Here is a 16,703-nt window from a genome sequence, read left to right on the forward strand (position 1 = left end):
TCTTGGTAAAAGAGACGATGGCTTTCTATTCTGAACTAACGAGGACAGACACTTCTGTTAACGGGTAGAGGAAACTGCTTTCAGGTATGTATTACACGGTAACAAATTTGCCATCTTACCGGCTCTCCATTCAAACGATGAGCTTCCACTAACTCTAAGAAGACAGACACACGATCACTTGCATCAACTTCAATTTTTTTTCCTTTAGTTTTTGAGGAAGCAGTAGGTTTTCTCATTCCAGGCAAATTCTTTGCCATCTGTAAGGTCTTAATAGCTTCTGATAATTCTCCCATCTTCTTCTGGGTTTGGGCCTTAACTAAGTGATAAACAGGATGTTCTCTCATCTAAAAAATATAATGAGATAAGGAGTTTCTCTGTTTTACTTCATAGAATCATAGAATCATAGAATGGTTAGGGTTGGAAGGGACCTTCAAAGGTCATCTAGTCCAACCCCCCTGCAAGGAGCAGGGACATTCCTGACTAGGTCAGGTTGCATCCTCCACACTGCTGTATGCACACTTCATTAGACTATTAAGTACACAATCATTATGTGGCACAAGTCTTGCCTGCCATTTCACCACCTTCTTAAAATATACTTCACATGAAAAGGAAATGTTGATAAGGGAAATGTAACTGTGTACAAACTTGCAAGTACCTCAGTGTCTCCTAACTAGGTAATCTTCAGCTTTCTTGCATCACTTGGATGAAGGAACAAAGACAGGAGCATGCTTGCAAGGAAATGGTAGCTTGTCACTTTTCAGCTAAGCTCTGTTAAAAGACTTAGCACAACTCAAGCCCAATGAGTGCTGTGTAGTGCTAATCATATGTCAAATTCCACTGATGGCAACAAACTAAAAATCCCACACTGCAATGTATTAGCCCCAAGAAATAAAACTGGTGAGGACCACTACGAAGCAGAGGAAGTTTTCTAATACAATGCTTCATTTACGAAATTTGCTTCTGAAGGGACAGAAAAGATGGGTAAAGATGTGACATTGATGGAAGAGAGCACAGCACGTGGATACTACTCCCTTTACACTTAAGAGTGTTTACAATAGCATGAATTGTCAAGACGTAACTATAGATCCCTCCTGACCCCCCACAAATCTGTGCGTAGACTCATTAGCAATTGTACAGCTGTGCAAAAAGCCCAGAAACAACACTGGATCACTCTTCAAGTCCTTCTATGTTGGCTTTTAAAGATTTTCGCAAGGTTAGTCTGGAATTATAAATTGTTTATAGAACATGGTTTTAGCATTTATGTAAGTATTTGAGAAAAAGCTACTATTTCTTTCCTTTGCATTTCAAAACAATTTCAGTACATTGTAATAAGGTAGTAGTTTTGTCTTTACGGTCATTTCTTTGACAAATATTCAGATACCATGTCCACATAAACATTTAGATATTAAACTCATAGTGGAAGAGTCATTACAAGTTCAGTTTAAAAAATATTATATGCAAAACCATATAACTTCAGAAGACTGACTGAATAAAGAGGTTCCATTTCTTTGTCCAACTCACCTCAAAATTGTAGCTCAGACAAAGTTCCAAGGATTGAGAACATAGTTTAGTATTGTTTTGAGCCAGATACACCTGGGCCATCAGTAAGTGTGCATCTGCGTAAGAAGGATTTCTTTCAAGACAGTAATGTAGATTACTATGGGCTGCTTCAATATCCCCTAGGAAGATAAAAAAGGGAAAGTGAAAAAGTTGATACAAAATACAGAGATTAAATACGGAGCATTTATTAGTTATTAACCAATTCTATAATTTGGGGTTTTTTTTGGTTTGTTTGGGTTTTTTTTTCAATAAAGGTGAGCATTTAGTGAATCAACTCATATACAAAGTATTATGTGGCTATGAAATTAAATAAAAACTAGGTCAAAGGTAAGACATTTTCCCACTGTTCCCTCTGTAAATCATTTAATAAGTGATCTTTTTTTGGAAGCAATAGATAAAAGATACCATATTTATGTGTCTGCATAGTTAAGGTACACTCATTCAAATCATGAAAAAACCAGTGCAAACATTCTTTACTTAGCTGTACTGCACTGTTCTGCAGTTAAAGAAGAATATTAATTTTTTAAATTTAAAAGTGTGCAATTTTTTTTTTATATTAAAGAAACTAAAGAGGTGGATAGCTAGCCATTCATACAACTATTACCTGACAAGTATTTCACTTTTGCAATTAAAAAGACAGCTTGTTGAAGACCAGGCACAGTTTTTACCACAGTTTCAAGAACAGAAGCACAGTGCTTGAGAAGTGGTGAAGATGACTGCCCAGGACTTGCAGGCTAGGAGTAAAAACAAAACAAAACACTTCAGTTGACAGGTTTTGAAGTTAGATTTCACTTTAAGTCTGAGCTTCACTATAAACTCAAACAAGCAATAGCTCCGCTATCAAACTGGAAGCCTCCACCACCTGGCCAAACTCCTCACACTCTAATACCACAAACTCCTTTTTGCAATAAAGAGATAAAGAAACTTCAGGGAAAGCCTGTCTTGTCTTATACAAATCTTTATGTACAATAGTTCAGGAAAAACAGTTCTCATTCCAAATTAAAATTCATCATTGCCATTAAGTACTTCTGCAATATACCCCAGAGAAATCTTCAGAGAAGACACTATCTCAGAGAATTACACTTATTTATCTCCATCTCTGACAAAAAATTGTCATTGCTACTGATGTTCTCGACTTTCATACATTACTGTTTCATTACAGATGGTGGGACAGATCATAACAATGGAAAACTACTTGTTTACCTGTCAGATTTTAAAACTGTACATAAAAATACTTATGGGAACATTCTATAATTAGACTAGAAATCTGCCAATGACAGGATAACAAGAGTCGGCTCCCAGCTATTTCAGATGAATAATCTATTTAATGAAGACACTTTTTAAAGAAACTTTAAATGTGTTTCTTCTGCTTTAGCAGAACATCAGGGCTCTGTTCAATTTATTAAGTTCTACATGCCTTTGCTGCCAAAACTAGCACAAGCAAGTTCAGTCACAGAAAACTGGCCATCTAAGTGAGATTTTTTTTTTAATTAGTAATAACATAACAAAGTAGTATTTCACCAGTTTTTACGAACACAAAAGAAACTGAAATAGAAAACCCATATATATATTTAAAACACACTTTTACTTCAAATAAATTCACATTTTAAGAGGGAAAGTTTTCTAAATTTTTGCTTCGTGATCTCAAAATTAAATCCAAGAACAACTTCCATTTTCAGACAGACGTGATCTACAGTTGCTTACCTGTGCTGGACAAAAATTAAGATACTCCCTAATGATTTCTAGCAAAAAATCAGGGTTTAGTTTTTCAAAATATTCCACACCAAGAGGAAAACCACGCAAAGATGAAAAGTGAGTATCCAGAACATCATTCAATAAGGCAATAACTTCTTCTTGTCTCTTATGTTTTTTCATAGCTAGGACTGCACGCAAGAAAGATAATTCCTACAGAAAAAAAGAGAAATAAAACATATTCCAGATATGTTCATCTGTTACTCATACAATATAATTATTCATGTTAGCCATTCCTTCTTTATATTTAGGGATACTGTAAGAATATTTATTTTGTTCTTTGTAAAATACACTGATGATTATTAAATCAATGCATTCTATTACATTTGTGCAAGAAGCTCTAAGTTTTTCTGAGCGTGAAATCCTGAAAATAATTAATATCCCTCCCTTCCTGACATTTCAAACTTATCTTCAGAGATAAAGCACTGCAGGAAGGCAACAATGCTTTTGCTCTACAAGCAAACAGCCTTGTGTTGCAAAGTTAGGCAACACATTAACTTAGATTAATAGGAAGAAAAACTGAAATTTAGATTTAATGACACTATTAAGAATGTTCTGCTCAGGTGACTGAAATATATAACATGAAATAGCTAGTACACCACAATTCAGATTGTAATTGAAGTACTTCAATGAAGGAAGATGTCTCCTACCCCAGATTTCCCAATGGACTGTTGAATTTCATTAAGAAACTCCAACTGCTGCTCTGCATCTTCTAATTGCCCTTGTATTAGCTGACAACGGATAATTCCTGTAACATAATTAAATACTTTATTGCAGATTTTTCCTCCTAATCAAGCACAGGCTTTGTTCCCCAGAATGAACCTTTTTCTCTCGTCAACCGCTTCATAAAGTGGTGATAAAAGAAAGAATAGTTCAAGACTTATGGTAATGCAGATTTTATGTACTTAGAAATATCTAGGATAGATGATGCATGATTGATACATTGATACACGCAATGCTACAGAGCAGTTTCATGAAAGATCTCATCCCTTATATTACAATGTTTAAAACAGTAAATCTTCAGCTGGCTCTAGACTAAGTAGAAGCACCATGAAGTCTGGCTTCTAAATTCAGAAGTACAAGAAGCAAAATGAAATTAAAAAAAAAAAAAAAATCACACACCCTTTGAAACACACACACAAACCACTCCTGCCCTTTAAATTTTTTGTACTGCTTGAAGTCTTCGATTAGAAGGCAATTGCATAGTCAAGGAAAAAATCCAGGGGAAAATCTGTGATGCAAGTATGGCATATTTACTCTCCATGTTCTTGAGAGCAATTGGACTTAAAAAAACCCCAAAACTTTTGATAAAAGAGCATAGTATGTACACCATAAGTATCAGAAGTTTTGAACTGATTATGTTTTTCAATCTAATTTAGACACATAGGTAGCCATGGATAGCTTGTTCTATCAGCTGCCCTTGATTTTTTTTATTTCTGTAGGACCTAAGAGTTCTCCAGTTCTTAAGCACTACATAAATAAAATAAAATTAAAAAGAATATAGCCACATCTGTGTCCTTACCATTACTTTGAGAGTTCTAATCTAAAAGAAAAAAGTTTCACTTTTCAAAAGATGAAAAGATACACCCGATGAAGAGAAACTGTTCCTCTAAGGAACACAGTATAACATGAACGAGGAAGTACTGCCCAATGCTCCTGTTCTAATACTTCTAGATTTTCCTAGTAGCAGTAGTAGGAAAGCTTGATCAAAAAAAAAAAAAAAAAAAAAAAAAAAAAAAAAAAGCATTGTCTATGCCTTAAGATCAGTAAAAACCAAAAGAAAGTCTAAAAACTTACCAGTTAGTGCAGAAACACTTGTTTCATCAAGTGTCATAGCAGTCTTGTACCATTTTAAAGCTTCTTTCACTTTCCCTTGTAAAATCATTTGGTAGCCAAGTTCAGTAGCAAATTCTGCATTGTTGGATGCCAAATCAGATGCTCTTTCAACTAAGGTTTGTGTATGTTGAAGGATGAGTTGGTTCCGGCCACACTAACGGTAAGAATAATCTTTAAACCTCCAGGTTTTCTTATTTTTCAGATTCGCTTCAAGAAACACACTAAATACTACTGTAGCAGTTGAGAGAACATCTCATATGAGATTAATATAATCTGTAGCAATTCTAGAAAAATTGTGACACTGAAGTGTGCTGGATCATACAATACAGAACAGTTGATAGTTGCTTTGAATGCTTCCTCAAAACAATAAATCAAAGATTAAAGAGACTTTCAGTTTGAAGGCTACATGATTAACCTTGTCCCTTTCCTACATTAAGAATATGGTTGGTGGACATTTGAGTATATTTTCACTGGAAACCTGTTTCTCATTTAAAAGTAAGCAGTAAGAACATTTGTGGAAATGAGATGGCTCAGTATTGTAATTCATATTTAATTTAAAACTTCAAAGTAGTTACTAAACACAAGGTAATCTATCTCAATTGTCTGCAATCATCTACTTTTTAGTAGACAACTAACATCTGTCTACCAGAAAATAAAACAAAACCCAGGATATATAGATAGTTATATGCTTCTAAGGAAAAAAACATACTCACAGTTCTACTGAAAGCTAAAGCCATTTTACAGAAGAGCTGTGAATTACGTGGTTCTAACATGTCCAGTGCTTTAATTAGGTCTCCTAGTCTTGCTGAAGCCTTGGAGAAAAAGGAGTAACATAGTAAGTAATAGAAATAATCAACAGATTAGGACAATTGAACAGTTTTCACTAAAAACTAGTCACAAATTCTACTATGCAGTAATATACTAAATTTAAACTCTAAAGTTTTCAGGGCTAGGAGTTCAATTTATTTTGGAATTCCTAGAAAAATACTTTGGAATAGTAAAGTGAAAATAACGTAGATCATGCATCCTCTATACACGCTCTAAAAAAGTTAAAAACTTGAGCTGAATCCAATATAAACAGAAGATTCCCATAAAGCAAGACAGTCTGAGGAATTCTTGATCTGTGAATCTTGCTCAGGCTTCATTGTGATACAGACACACACGCTCAAAACCAAAGCACTTCCAGATGCTCAGGCTTCTTACCTCGCAGTTTCTCAAACCACGTAAGGTACGTCAGACATTTCTGGGGTTACAATAATAAGGTACATGGGTTTTTTTATATGATTTTAGATGCAGACACTGAATCATGTTTAAATCTCATCAGGTTTTTCAGTTTTTTCCTAGACATGAGTCTTAGTCACATGTGACTGTTTACCCCAGAATCTTTTGTTTACACTCTATCAAGTTTCATTCCTGGACAGCTTTAGTGGAGTTTGTGGTTGTTACTGTTTCTCCGTATTTCCTATGATTGAGCATAAGTAAGACTTAAATTTGATTATAAATACATTAATGACTAAACAGTTCTTTGCAATAACTAAAAATGTGTTAAACAACCTAAAATATCTTTTACTCTAGAACTTGAAAAAAAACTATGAAACCCTGAAAACATTTTACTTTTTTGCTAAATCTCCACTTAAATTATACCAGCTTTTTTTCAGAATAAGAAGATATTTAAAATACTTAATGATTTTTCATGACAATTTAGATAATGTATTTTAAAATTTCCTGAAAAATGGCAGAAGCCACTTAAAATTAATGGAAGACTTACAATAACTTCTGAATTTATAAAAAAAGTATTTAAACAATAAAAGATTGGTCTGGTGATTCAAATAAACATGGTTCAACTAACTGGCCAGAGGAGACTTCTGTTTGGCTTGATTCCTTTCTCTTGAAAAATGGAGGTAAAAAATTATGTTTCACTTGACACCCAGAAAACACTCCAACAACAAGCCAGAGTAGTCACTGGAATCAGAAAAGGTGAATATACCTCTTCCTGCAGAGAAGTAGCGCAGCATAGGACCAGACAAAGCGTATCAGGAGAAGACATAAAGAAGATACTGCATGTGGGATCTACCCCCTACAAAGGTTTTGTTGTGTTCCACAATCTGCTACTAAAAAGACTCACCTCAGATATATTTCCTTCCCTGCACAGATAATGCAGGGCCTCCATTCTTATGGCTTCTAAATTGAGGGCATCTTTCTGCAACAGTCTAAAGCCAAACAAAAGGTGAACGTAAGGAAACCAAAACAAAATCTTTGCTCATTCATCCATTTTACTCTGAAACGGGAATAAAGTAACTTGCATTGCACAGTTACTTTAAGTAACAGCTCTCAATTGAAAGCATAGCTTTGTTACTTCATGCCTATCTCAAAAAAGGTCCTCTTCTGTACAAAATGGATCAACGTATTGATGGCAGAACAGAATGGCAAGGCTGGGTTCTACTGAAACTTAATTCAGTTTAAATTTATTTAAAAAAACCCCACTGATGTAACTATTTAAAAGTAATTAAGAATTAATGGAAACCTATCTACTTTTGTTTCAAGGTGTTCTCACAGTGTAAACACAGCAAGAACACAATCAGCAGTGTGCTACTCCATACTCAACCTATGTGCTGTTTCAACTGCCTGCTCCCAGTCCTGCAAGGCTAGTTGTAGCTTCATTTTCTTTATGAAAGCAGGAATGAAGTTTGGAAAGTTTTCAATTATCTGGTTCACAGTTTCCAGAGCTCCTGAATAATTCTGTCGGACCTCAAAATACTGCACCTAATGGAAGGAAGAGAAGTCACATTAAAAGCCTGTACACACATACGTGAGAAGATTCAGAAGTTCATTCATACAGAAACCAGGAAAAAGTGCTAGTGAGAGAAAAATCTTCAAATAATCAGCATCGACCACAACTAGAGTTACCACAATAATCAAATAGCAAAAGATGACGTCGTGTGTGGTAAGCACTCCATAACAAAAAGATAATTGTAGTTCAGCATTTACAAGTTACCAGTCAGTTACAAGCAAGAAAAAGACAGAGAGATGTAGCTAAACAGTAAATTTGTCTAATCAAGTTTTAAATAAAACTTTATATAAAGCATCTCACAGTTTTAGGATATTGAACACAATGCATAGAATAAGTATTTTTTCTAGCCCCGAGTTATGCACCATCTAAAAATCCACACTCAGTAGGTCATTGTTATTGTTCCCAGAATAAGCAATTTTTTAAAATTGTAAAGCAATTTACAGGGTACTCCAATTACCAAAACTACTGCAGAAGTATCCACTATCACAGTTTTAAATGAATTTGATTAGAAATCAATTTAGGCTCAAATCCTCTATTTTGTTTCAATGCTTAAAATTTAATTACCATATTCCAGGTGACTGTGTGCAAGCTATTTTATTTCATGTTTTTGAGACAGAAATAGTGCAAACATAGTAGTGACTGTGAGTTAACGTCTTAAGCCACAGCAAGATAGCTGTCTGTCTAAAATCTAATTGCAGTAATTAAATTTGAGATGTAAATAAAACAATTTACGCCACTCCCTTAATGAAATATAATCAATCAAAACAAATACTTGAAAGGGACTAATGATGATTAAAAAAAGAGTGTTAATCTTCATAGAGGATCACACGACAGTATTATCTACTACTTTTTTCTGGCATAGCACATAGCAATTCTGTAATGTGGACAGGTGTCCTATGCAAAAAGGAAGGAATCACACATACGTCTGCATTTTCAGGTGACTGGAAATCTCATTTCTTACATATAAATAACATAAAACCAGGTTTTCTTGTGTACATAGTAAAATCATAACCTCAATATACATTTAGACTGATAGTATTTAATCTATACATTTCTTTTTTACATTGGTGTCTAATGGACCCTAAAGTATCATCCTGTAGTTAAGTTTATTCCAAGAAAAATTAAAAAAAAAGAAAACTACGAAAGCGCACTATTTAAACATACTTAAAAGAAATACAGATGTGCAGGAAGAAATAGTTACCAGCTCCAGTTCATTAAAAAAAGTGGAAATTGTATTTAGCAAAGCAATATCCCACTGCAGTAATGCTTTATACTAGAGAAATATAATAATACAAAAGAATGCCCCATAAATTCATAATTATGTATATGGTAACAGACATAGTGTACCACTACTGCAATCCAGGCACACCCCTTTGTCTTAATCTACAAAGAAAGTGAGAAATCTTACAAACCTCGGCTACTCATTAAAATTAACTACAAACTATTTAAAATGGGCTGTCTACCACAGGAAACAGAGGTGTCAGTATATTTTTATTGTGCTAGTAATTAATTTGTGTGATAGATGTTCTATATTCCTTAAACAATTTCATAAATCAATTCAAACTTAATTTCTACTGAAAACTAGTATTTTCCTCTGAACAAAGAGAGTATGACTGAGCTACATTTTTACTCCTTGGAGAAGCTCTCTTATCATAGGCAATTGTTCTCAGCATACCTCTAATCACTCTACAAGACTAATATGACATTCAGGAAGCATTAAAATCATGAAATAAACTTACTTTACCAAGCAGAGCAAAAACATCATTGCCTTCCTGCAGTGCTTCATCAAAGTATTTCACAGCTTTTTTAATGTAACTTTCTTTCCCACAGGTGAGATCAAGCCATGCTTTCAAAATCAACCCCTGTAAACAAAATATTAAGTGGAATTCTTCACTAACTAGGTAGTAAATAAAGTACACTAGATACAGTAACAAGCAGAAATAACTTAAAAATAGAGTAGGACTTAAAGTATCTATTTTTAACTACTAAAAATACATATTTGAAATTATAACCAGTCTACAGCATAACCTAAAATATTAGTAATTAATGCCAGTATTAAATTATTCAACTAGTATATTTACTTACAGGATTAAAAAAAAAACACAGTGGCACTGAACTAGTCTAACATGCTCAGCAGACAGAACAAAACTTCACAGAAATGATTGCATAAGACAGAGAAAATATTTTCTGCAAACATTTCTGCAGAATACTTAAGATTTTGTTTATATGAGACACTGAGAAACATAAAAATTTAAGAGACTCATGTATATTAAACTGAAAGGTTAGCAGAAGAGCCATATTTTGTAATCGCTAACAAGCAGGGTCATGATTTTGCTATGCAACAGAAACTGCCTGAAATTCATATACTCAAGCACAAAAAAAAAAACAAAAAAAAAAAAAAAAAGGAGGTATTATACTTCTATATAAGGAGTACATAATACATCTTATCAACATAAACTGTATATACAAAGCAAAGCATATTTCACTAAGTTTAAGTAAGCATAAACACCTCCCTAAAAATCTGAAGTACATATAGCTTGTATTGTCTAACTAGGGAAAGAGATAAACGTAAGTAAACTTACAAAAAAGGAAAACTATTTGTTTTCTATATATCCAAATGCTAATGTACATTTTTTGTGTATGTCTTTCTATAAAAAAAAAAGTTTCAAATCCATTAAATACTTCAACTGGAAATATTTCCTACTAAGTAACCCTCTCAAACAGTGTCCCTTAAAAACAAAAACAAGCAAACAAAACCCAACTACTATGGTTTCAACAAGCAAAGTCATAAATATGGGTGTTTTACCAAAATGGAATACAGTTAGTCTTTTTAGAAATTAATGTATTAATGCTTTGTGATGTCCTTAATTATCTCTTAGCCACTAATTTAAAAAAATTACAAATTTTAATTAATAATTGGTGATAGCTCAAAAGCTGTTACTTAAATTCATAACGTAACTTGAGAAATTAATGTTTAGAATACTTGCAGATTTTTAATTCATGTAATACCATATAAACCATAAAACTGCAGATTACAAACTGAGCAATGTACTGAACCACACAGAGGAACAGCTCGGAAATAACATTTGTGTTTAATACTAGAGTCCTAACAGAACAATTATACATTCAATTTTAATAGCTCTGCCCTGAAGATGTTTGACTACAGGAAAACAAATTTGTTTTGTTTTTTTTTTTCCTCTCCTTGTATTGAAGCTGATACCGCCTTTAAAAAAAAAAAAAAAAAAAAGAAATAAAACAAAACACACTAAGTTTTCACAAAGTTCTTGAAAGATTAAAGATTCCAGTGACTTTTGACATCTGTGTATAAATGCAGAAGACATTGCTACATACAACGCTTACATAGATTTTAAAATAAATTACATTCAGTAAAACCCTATGCAAATTCTGCCTTAAACAACTGCTGAAAATTTAAATTCCTGATGCTCTGGACATTTTTGAATCTTCAGATTCAAAAGAGGTGTCTTCCTCTAGTGAGACTATCATACTTAGTTTTTTGCTAGGAATTATGATGCTCACTATCAAGTAGCAAAATTAGCATAACTACATATTATTTTCATTGGTCAATACAGACTTCTCATTTATTAGATGAAAATGAATACTTAGTGGACAAAAAAAAAAAATTATTGGAATTCTACTCTGTTGTGGTCTAGCCCTAGTCACCACACAATTTCTCACTCACCCTCCCCAGCAGGATCGGGGAGAGAATGGTGAAGAAAGGAAAACTCATGGGTTGAGATGAAGACAGTTCACTAGAACAGCAAAGGAAAACTACAATGACAAAATATAGGGATACTAAAATATACAAAATGAACAATGCGTGATTTCTCACCACCCAATGTCCCAGTGACCGATACAGCCTGTCCTGAGCAGCGATCAGGGGAAACAAAACTGAGCAGCAAGCAAAGAAGTGGGCAAATCCCACTTACATACTGAGCATGACGTTTATGGCATGGAATACTCTCTTTGGCCAGTTTGGGTCAATTACTCTGTCTCTCTCCCAGCTTCTTGCACCTGCACATCAGTGAGACCTGGGAAGCCAGCCAGTGTCCTTGGTCTCATTAGCAACAACTCATATCAGGGTGTTTATCAACATTCTTCACACACAAACCCCAAAACACACCACTATGGAGAGGAAAAATTAACTCCATCCCTACCAAAACCAGGACATACTCGGCCCTGTGAAATAAGTTTATGACTTGAAGAAAGAAAGTATTAGAGAACAAAATAGTTAAAGGAAACCTCCAAACACCATTGGTCCATTAAGTCTAGCTTCACACTATATGTGGTCCTATTACTATTTACGAAGAATAAAAAAAGTTACCTCTTTACCACCACCAGAAACTTTTATCATTCTATCAACATATTCACGGGCTTTGTCCTCACGACCAAGATGCCACAAAAATAAGCCAGCAAAGTACAGAGTCTGCTGTCCTGCTGTTTTGCGTTGCTCCTTCATTTTTGCATCCAACTCTAGAATAGCATCTCGATCTGAAAAGGTTTTGTTAAGAGCTTTTGTTCATAGCGTCTCAAAATACTACAGAAGAACAGCACATAAGCCAAGGGCTTCCAAAGCAAGCAGTTTTCTGTATTACATATTGACAAATACACAGACAGTCCCTCCCAATTAAAAATATTTAACCAGGTACAGACCTAAAAGACAGAAGAGGGCTTCCGTCAACACGGTCATTTGCTATTTATTATTTGCTATTTGTTAAACCTTAGATTTGTAGCTGAGACTTCTGCTAAATAAGCGGGAACTTGACAGTAAGGTTCACATTTATACCAGCATCTGCCAAATAAGTAAACAGTTAACTGTAGAACAGCCCTAAAATGCTGAACACAAGACAATTTAGCTCCAGAATTCCTGAAACATGTGTGATTTGTTTCTTAACTCTAAAGCTGATTTTCTTACATCCTCATTGTTATTGTCAGTTGCTCTCATCAGGTGAATCCCATATAGAAATTTCATTTGGTGTGTGGGACTTACTGACAAATATTTTATTTTACCCGCATTCATTTCTCCTCCTTTTTTAGGAGCCATTAAAATCAAGTGTCTGACTCTTAATGCCATGACTTTCTCAGAGTCTTGAAATGCATGATAATTTTGCTGCCCTACAGTATTAATTCTCAGGGACTCAAGAAAGACTGATGTCATTAGTCAGAGCTGTTTCACACCATACTTCTTAACAAAATTGTCAGTAAGTTATAAATCTACACAGTCAAGAAGATATCAGGGCAACAGTTTAATGACAGCTCTGTTTACCTGTTAAAGCAAATGTGTTCTTAAGAATGTAATTCTTACTAAAATAACCCCAGTTTTTGGATTGGAGAAAGGAATACAATTCACAAAATTCTCTTCTCCATTTGTAAGGTCAGGGTAACTTTAAAGATAGAAACAGCATGGCTTTAATGACTTCTCAAACTGGAGTTCTCCTCAAAATTACCAATATCAGACAAGACCGAAAAACAATCACATAAAGCTTGATTAATTTTTTTTTTTCCATTAGAAGTTTTTCATCATGGTAGATAAATCAGATTTGTGTGTGTATGTGTTTTATTTTAATATTCAGTCTTATTCTTCACAGTTTTGTGACTTGGTATATTTCCTTACAATTGTGATAAATGTCACTCAATTCAGTACCAGATACTCTGTCAAACACAAAGCTGGAGTACACTTTTTTAAATCAGGCAGAATTAGTCTACAACTCTCAGATCTTCACGTACTGCTCTTCAAAACATGAAACAGCATTGTCTTAACGAGCATACCTGGATTAGGGCTCCTTTTATGGGCATAAATCAAAGCCATCGTTGTACAAAGTGACACCTCCTGTTTGTTTTTAATAGACTCCAACTGTCGAATACCCTCTTGAATGTCACCTAATGAAAACAAGTGCAAAACAGGCTATAACATTTCTGAAGATAGAGAATATCAGCATCAATCTGACCTAAATTTTTCCCTCAATTTTTTCTTCGCAACTGGCTTCACTATTCACACATCCATTTTCACTTGTTTGTGCAAGTCTTTTAAACAGACATAAGAAAAAAAAAAAAGCACCTCAAAGCAGAAACTTGAAAGGAGTTATGTGCTAGTTCTGCCAACTGCCATAAAGATTAATTTTGGTTTTTGTTTTTTTTTTTCTGTATAGGGCATTGAGGAGCTCTTCTTGCTCCTCTTTCTTTATATAGCCAGGATTTTTGCCTTGTTTATGTGAATCTTTTGAACAGCAACAGCAAAGACAACATTCTGAAAAACAGGAATGTATAATTGTGAAACAAACAAACAAACAAACAAACAAAAAAGGTAGTTTGGGGACAGATACATCACCTCAAAATCTTTTGAACCCCTCCTAGCCCCCAGTCACCGCCCTCTCTCACTTTGGGTTACTTGCTAGTATTCTGTAACATCCTTGAAATGGATTTAGCTAAATAAACTTCTCAGAACAGTTTGATGTATACAGAGAAATATTAGGTGGATAAGCAGATTTATCTTTGTGATACAAGGCAATGGGCGTTTGGGCAGCGCTCAAATTCCCTCCATGGAACCCACTTACCTGATCCATGCTCATGTAACAATTAACAACAACAACAACAAAAAAAAAAAAAAAAAAAAAAAAAGAGGGAAAAAACTTAGATACTCATTATTTCTCACTTCAGCACTGCGCAATCTAGATCAATCTCATTCATACTGGAGGAGTGGGGGGGGGTGTGACAACTTATGAAACACGGGTAATCTTCTCAACATGGAAAACATTCAGACTTCACAACATTCCTTTTTTTCTTTCTGTGTAAAGACTGAGTTTCGTGACGCAAGCAAGACCAGCGCTCCGGAGGGACAGGAGAGGACACAACCGCAGCTCCCCGCCCCGCGTTACCTGCCAGCAGGGCGCCGTAGGCCCGGTAGAAAAGGAACACGGGCTGGCTGCCCAGCCGCCCCAGCGCCTCATCCGCCGCAGCCCGGACATGCTGGAAGTAGCCTTCTTGGCAGTAATAGTTGAGCAGAGCCTGCGGGAGAGGCGGCCTCAGTTCACTCACGCAAACGCTTCACCCCAGGACGGCAGGAGACCGCTCCGGCCCGGCCACGCCCGACCGCTCGCCCTCCTGCCGAGGCGCCACCGCCCCTCACTCCCCCAGCTCGCCGCCCTCACCGCTCCGCCGGCCCCAGCCCCTGCGCAGCCCCACACAGGCCCAGGGCGGGACGGAGCCCGGCGGCAGCGGCGGCGGCACCCACCTGTTGCACCTCAGCGTCCATCGTTGCTACCCAGCGACGGTGACGGCGGCATCCGGACCGGGGCAGGGAGAGCCCGGCGGCACACTGCCACTGGCTGGCGAGCACGAGCGCCCGCTGCCATTGGCCTGGAGGGAAAGGAGGCGGGGAAAACACCGGAAGGAGAACTTGTGGGAAACGGCGGAATGTGTCTGGCGCCCCATTGGGCTCTCGGGAGATGGGGGCGGGACCACGCGGCCGGGAGGTCCGTACCATTGGGTGAGAGGCGGAGGGGGAGGGGTTTGAAGGCACCTTAGAGAGCCGTGCTGTTGCGGGGTGCGGCGCCCCCTAGCGGGTCCGAGGGCGGGCGCTCCCTCAGGCGTGCTTACCCCGGTTGGTCCATCGCTGCCTGGATGCTGAATGGAAAACTGTGAGAATTTGCTTGTTTTCTTGCCTTTTCTTTTTTTTTTGGCTGGACATACTACCAAGTGGCCCACACTCCGTGTGTTTCATAATGTATCTCAATACCGAACACTTCAAGTTACGTGAAGCTTCTCTGTAGAAATGAAATGGCAATGGGGTAAAATAAAAAACGGAGTTCCCCCACTCCCTCCTCCCCCTCCCCCCTTATTTCCTCCTAGGGAATTACAGAGTTGCAAAAACTAGTAAAATTCAGGTTTTCCCCTAGAGGTGAAAGCATCTTCAGTCACTGCTTCTAGACACCAGAAACAAGCAACTGTTCCTAAATAACATTCCTTTAGAATGGCTGTGTTGTCCATCCAACATGAAGAGCGTCAATAATACCGTTTAGTGCAAGGAAGCGAACCAGTCTTGCACTGAAGTAGTAGGTGAAGCTGATTCTTCTAGCAGAGCGTGCCCACAGTAAGCTTTCCTAGCAAACCCGTTGCACGTGGCACTACTCCATTACACGCTTCTCACCCCCGGTATCAGGAACTGTGCCAAAGAAGTAATCTGTAAGCATGTTTGTTTTTCCTTGTTGGCCAAGATGATTCTCAACATTTTTTCCTCAAATAAATAATATGTAAGCATATTTGTTTTTCCTTGTTGGCCAAGATGATCCTCAAAATTTCCTGTTATGTTTAAGTGATGCTCTGCTTGCTTTGTACTGGCATTTCAGCTTCCGTATGTTGAAAAACTAAGACACATGCGAGGAACAAGCATTTCTGTGTGGCCATGACCTGTGATCTGCAGTGACAATGGCATAGTTCTCATTTATCGTAAAAGCTATTTCCTTGAGAAAAGCAAAGTTTTAAAAGCTGTGTATAGAATATTAAAAAATCTTATTCAATTTAGTAACTTATTTTTGAAGCAATCTATTATTCCTGTCAATTTGTGCATAACTTACATACTTTTTGACATAACCTTTTAAGACATATTCTGTCTACATATTAATCTGAAAATACTTATCTTTTCACTTTGATACTTATGCTTTTCTATCAACCTCTTAGACTTTTTTTTTCATTATGTGTTTCAGAACAATTTGAAGGAGAAACATTTTCCTCCCTCAAAAGATTTGTA

At 36.3% G+C, this 16,703-nt stretch overlaps 1 protein-coding gene across 1 annotated transcript in view; it reads right to left on the bottom strand.

Moving 5' to 3' along the window:
* Positions 1 to 15,290, bottom strand: part of TTC21B (tetratricopeptide repeat domain 21B) — a 41,980-nt gene extending 26,690 nt beyond the window's left edge. The window contains exons 1-14 of the mRNA XM_086750290.1: positions 15,189 to 15,290; positions 14,833 to 14,962; positions 13,727 to 13,837; positions 12,282 to 12,448; positions 9,679 to 9,801; positions 7,754 to 7,911; positions 7,274 to 7,358; positions 5,862 to 5,960; positions 5,110 to 5,302; positions 3,963 to 4,060; positions 3,265 to 3,465; positions 2,165 to 2,294; positions 1,522 to 1,679; positions 120 to 344 (exon numbers count right to left, since the gene is read on the bottom strand). Coding sequence (XP_086606416.1) covers positions 120 to 344; positions 1,522 to 1,679; positions 2,165 to 2,294; positions 3,265 to 3,465; positions 3,963 to 4,060; positions 5,110 to 5,302; positions 5,862 to 5,960; positions 7,274 to 7,358; positions 7,754 to 7,911; positions 9,679 to 9,801; positions 12,282 to 12,448; positions 13,727 to 13,837; positions 14,833 to 14,962; positions 15,189 to 15,209 — 1,899 coding nt within the window. The 5' untranslated portion in view covers positions 15,210 to 15,290. The remainder of the gene's footprint in view (positions 1 to 119; positions 345 to 1,521; positions 1,680 to 2,164; positions 2,295 to 3,264; positions 3,466 to 3,962; positions 4,061 to 5,109; positions 5,303 to 5,861; positions 5,961 to 7,273; positions 7,359 to 7,753; positions 7,912 to 9,678; positions 9,802 to 12,281; positions 12,449 to 13,726; positions 13,838 to 14,832; positions 14,963 to 15,188) is intronic.
* Positions 15,291 to 16,703: the final 1,413 nt, after the last annotated feature.

Source organism: Chlamydotis macqueenii, chromosome 6 (assembly GCF_036417535.1).
Source record: "Chlamydotis macqueenii isolate bChlMac1 chromosome 6, bChlMac1.mat, whole genome shotgun sequence".
Taxonomy (NCBI): Eukaryota; Metazoa; Chordata; class Aves; order Otidiformes; family Otididae; genus Chlamydotis; species Chlamydotis macqueenii.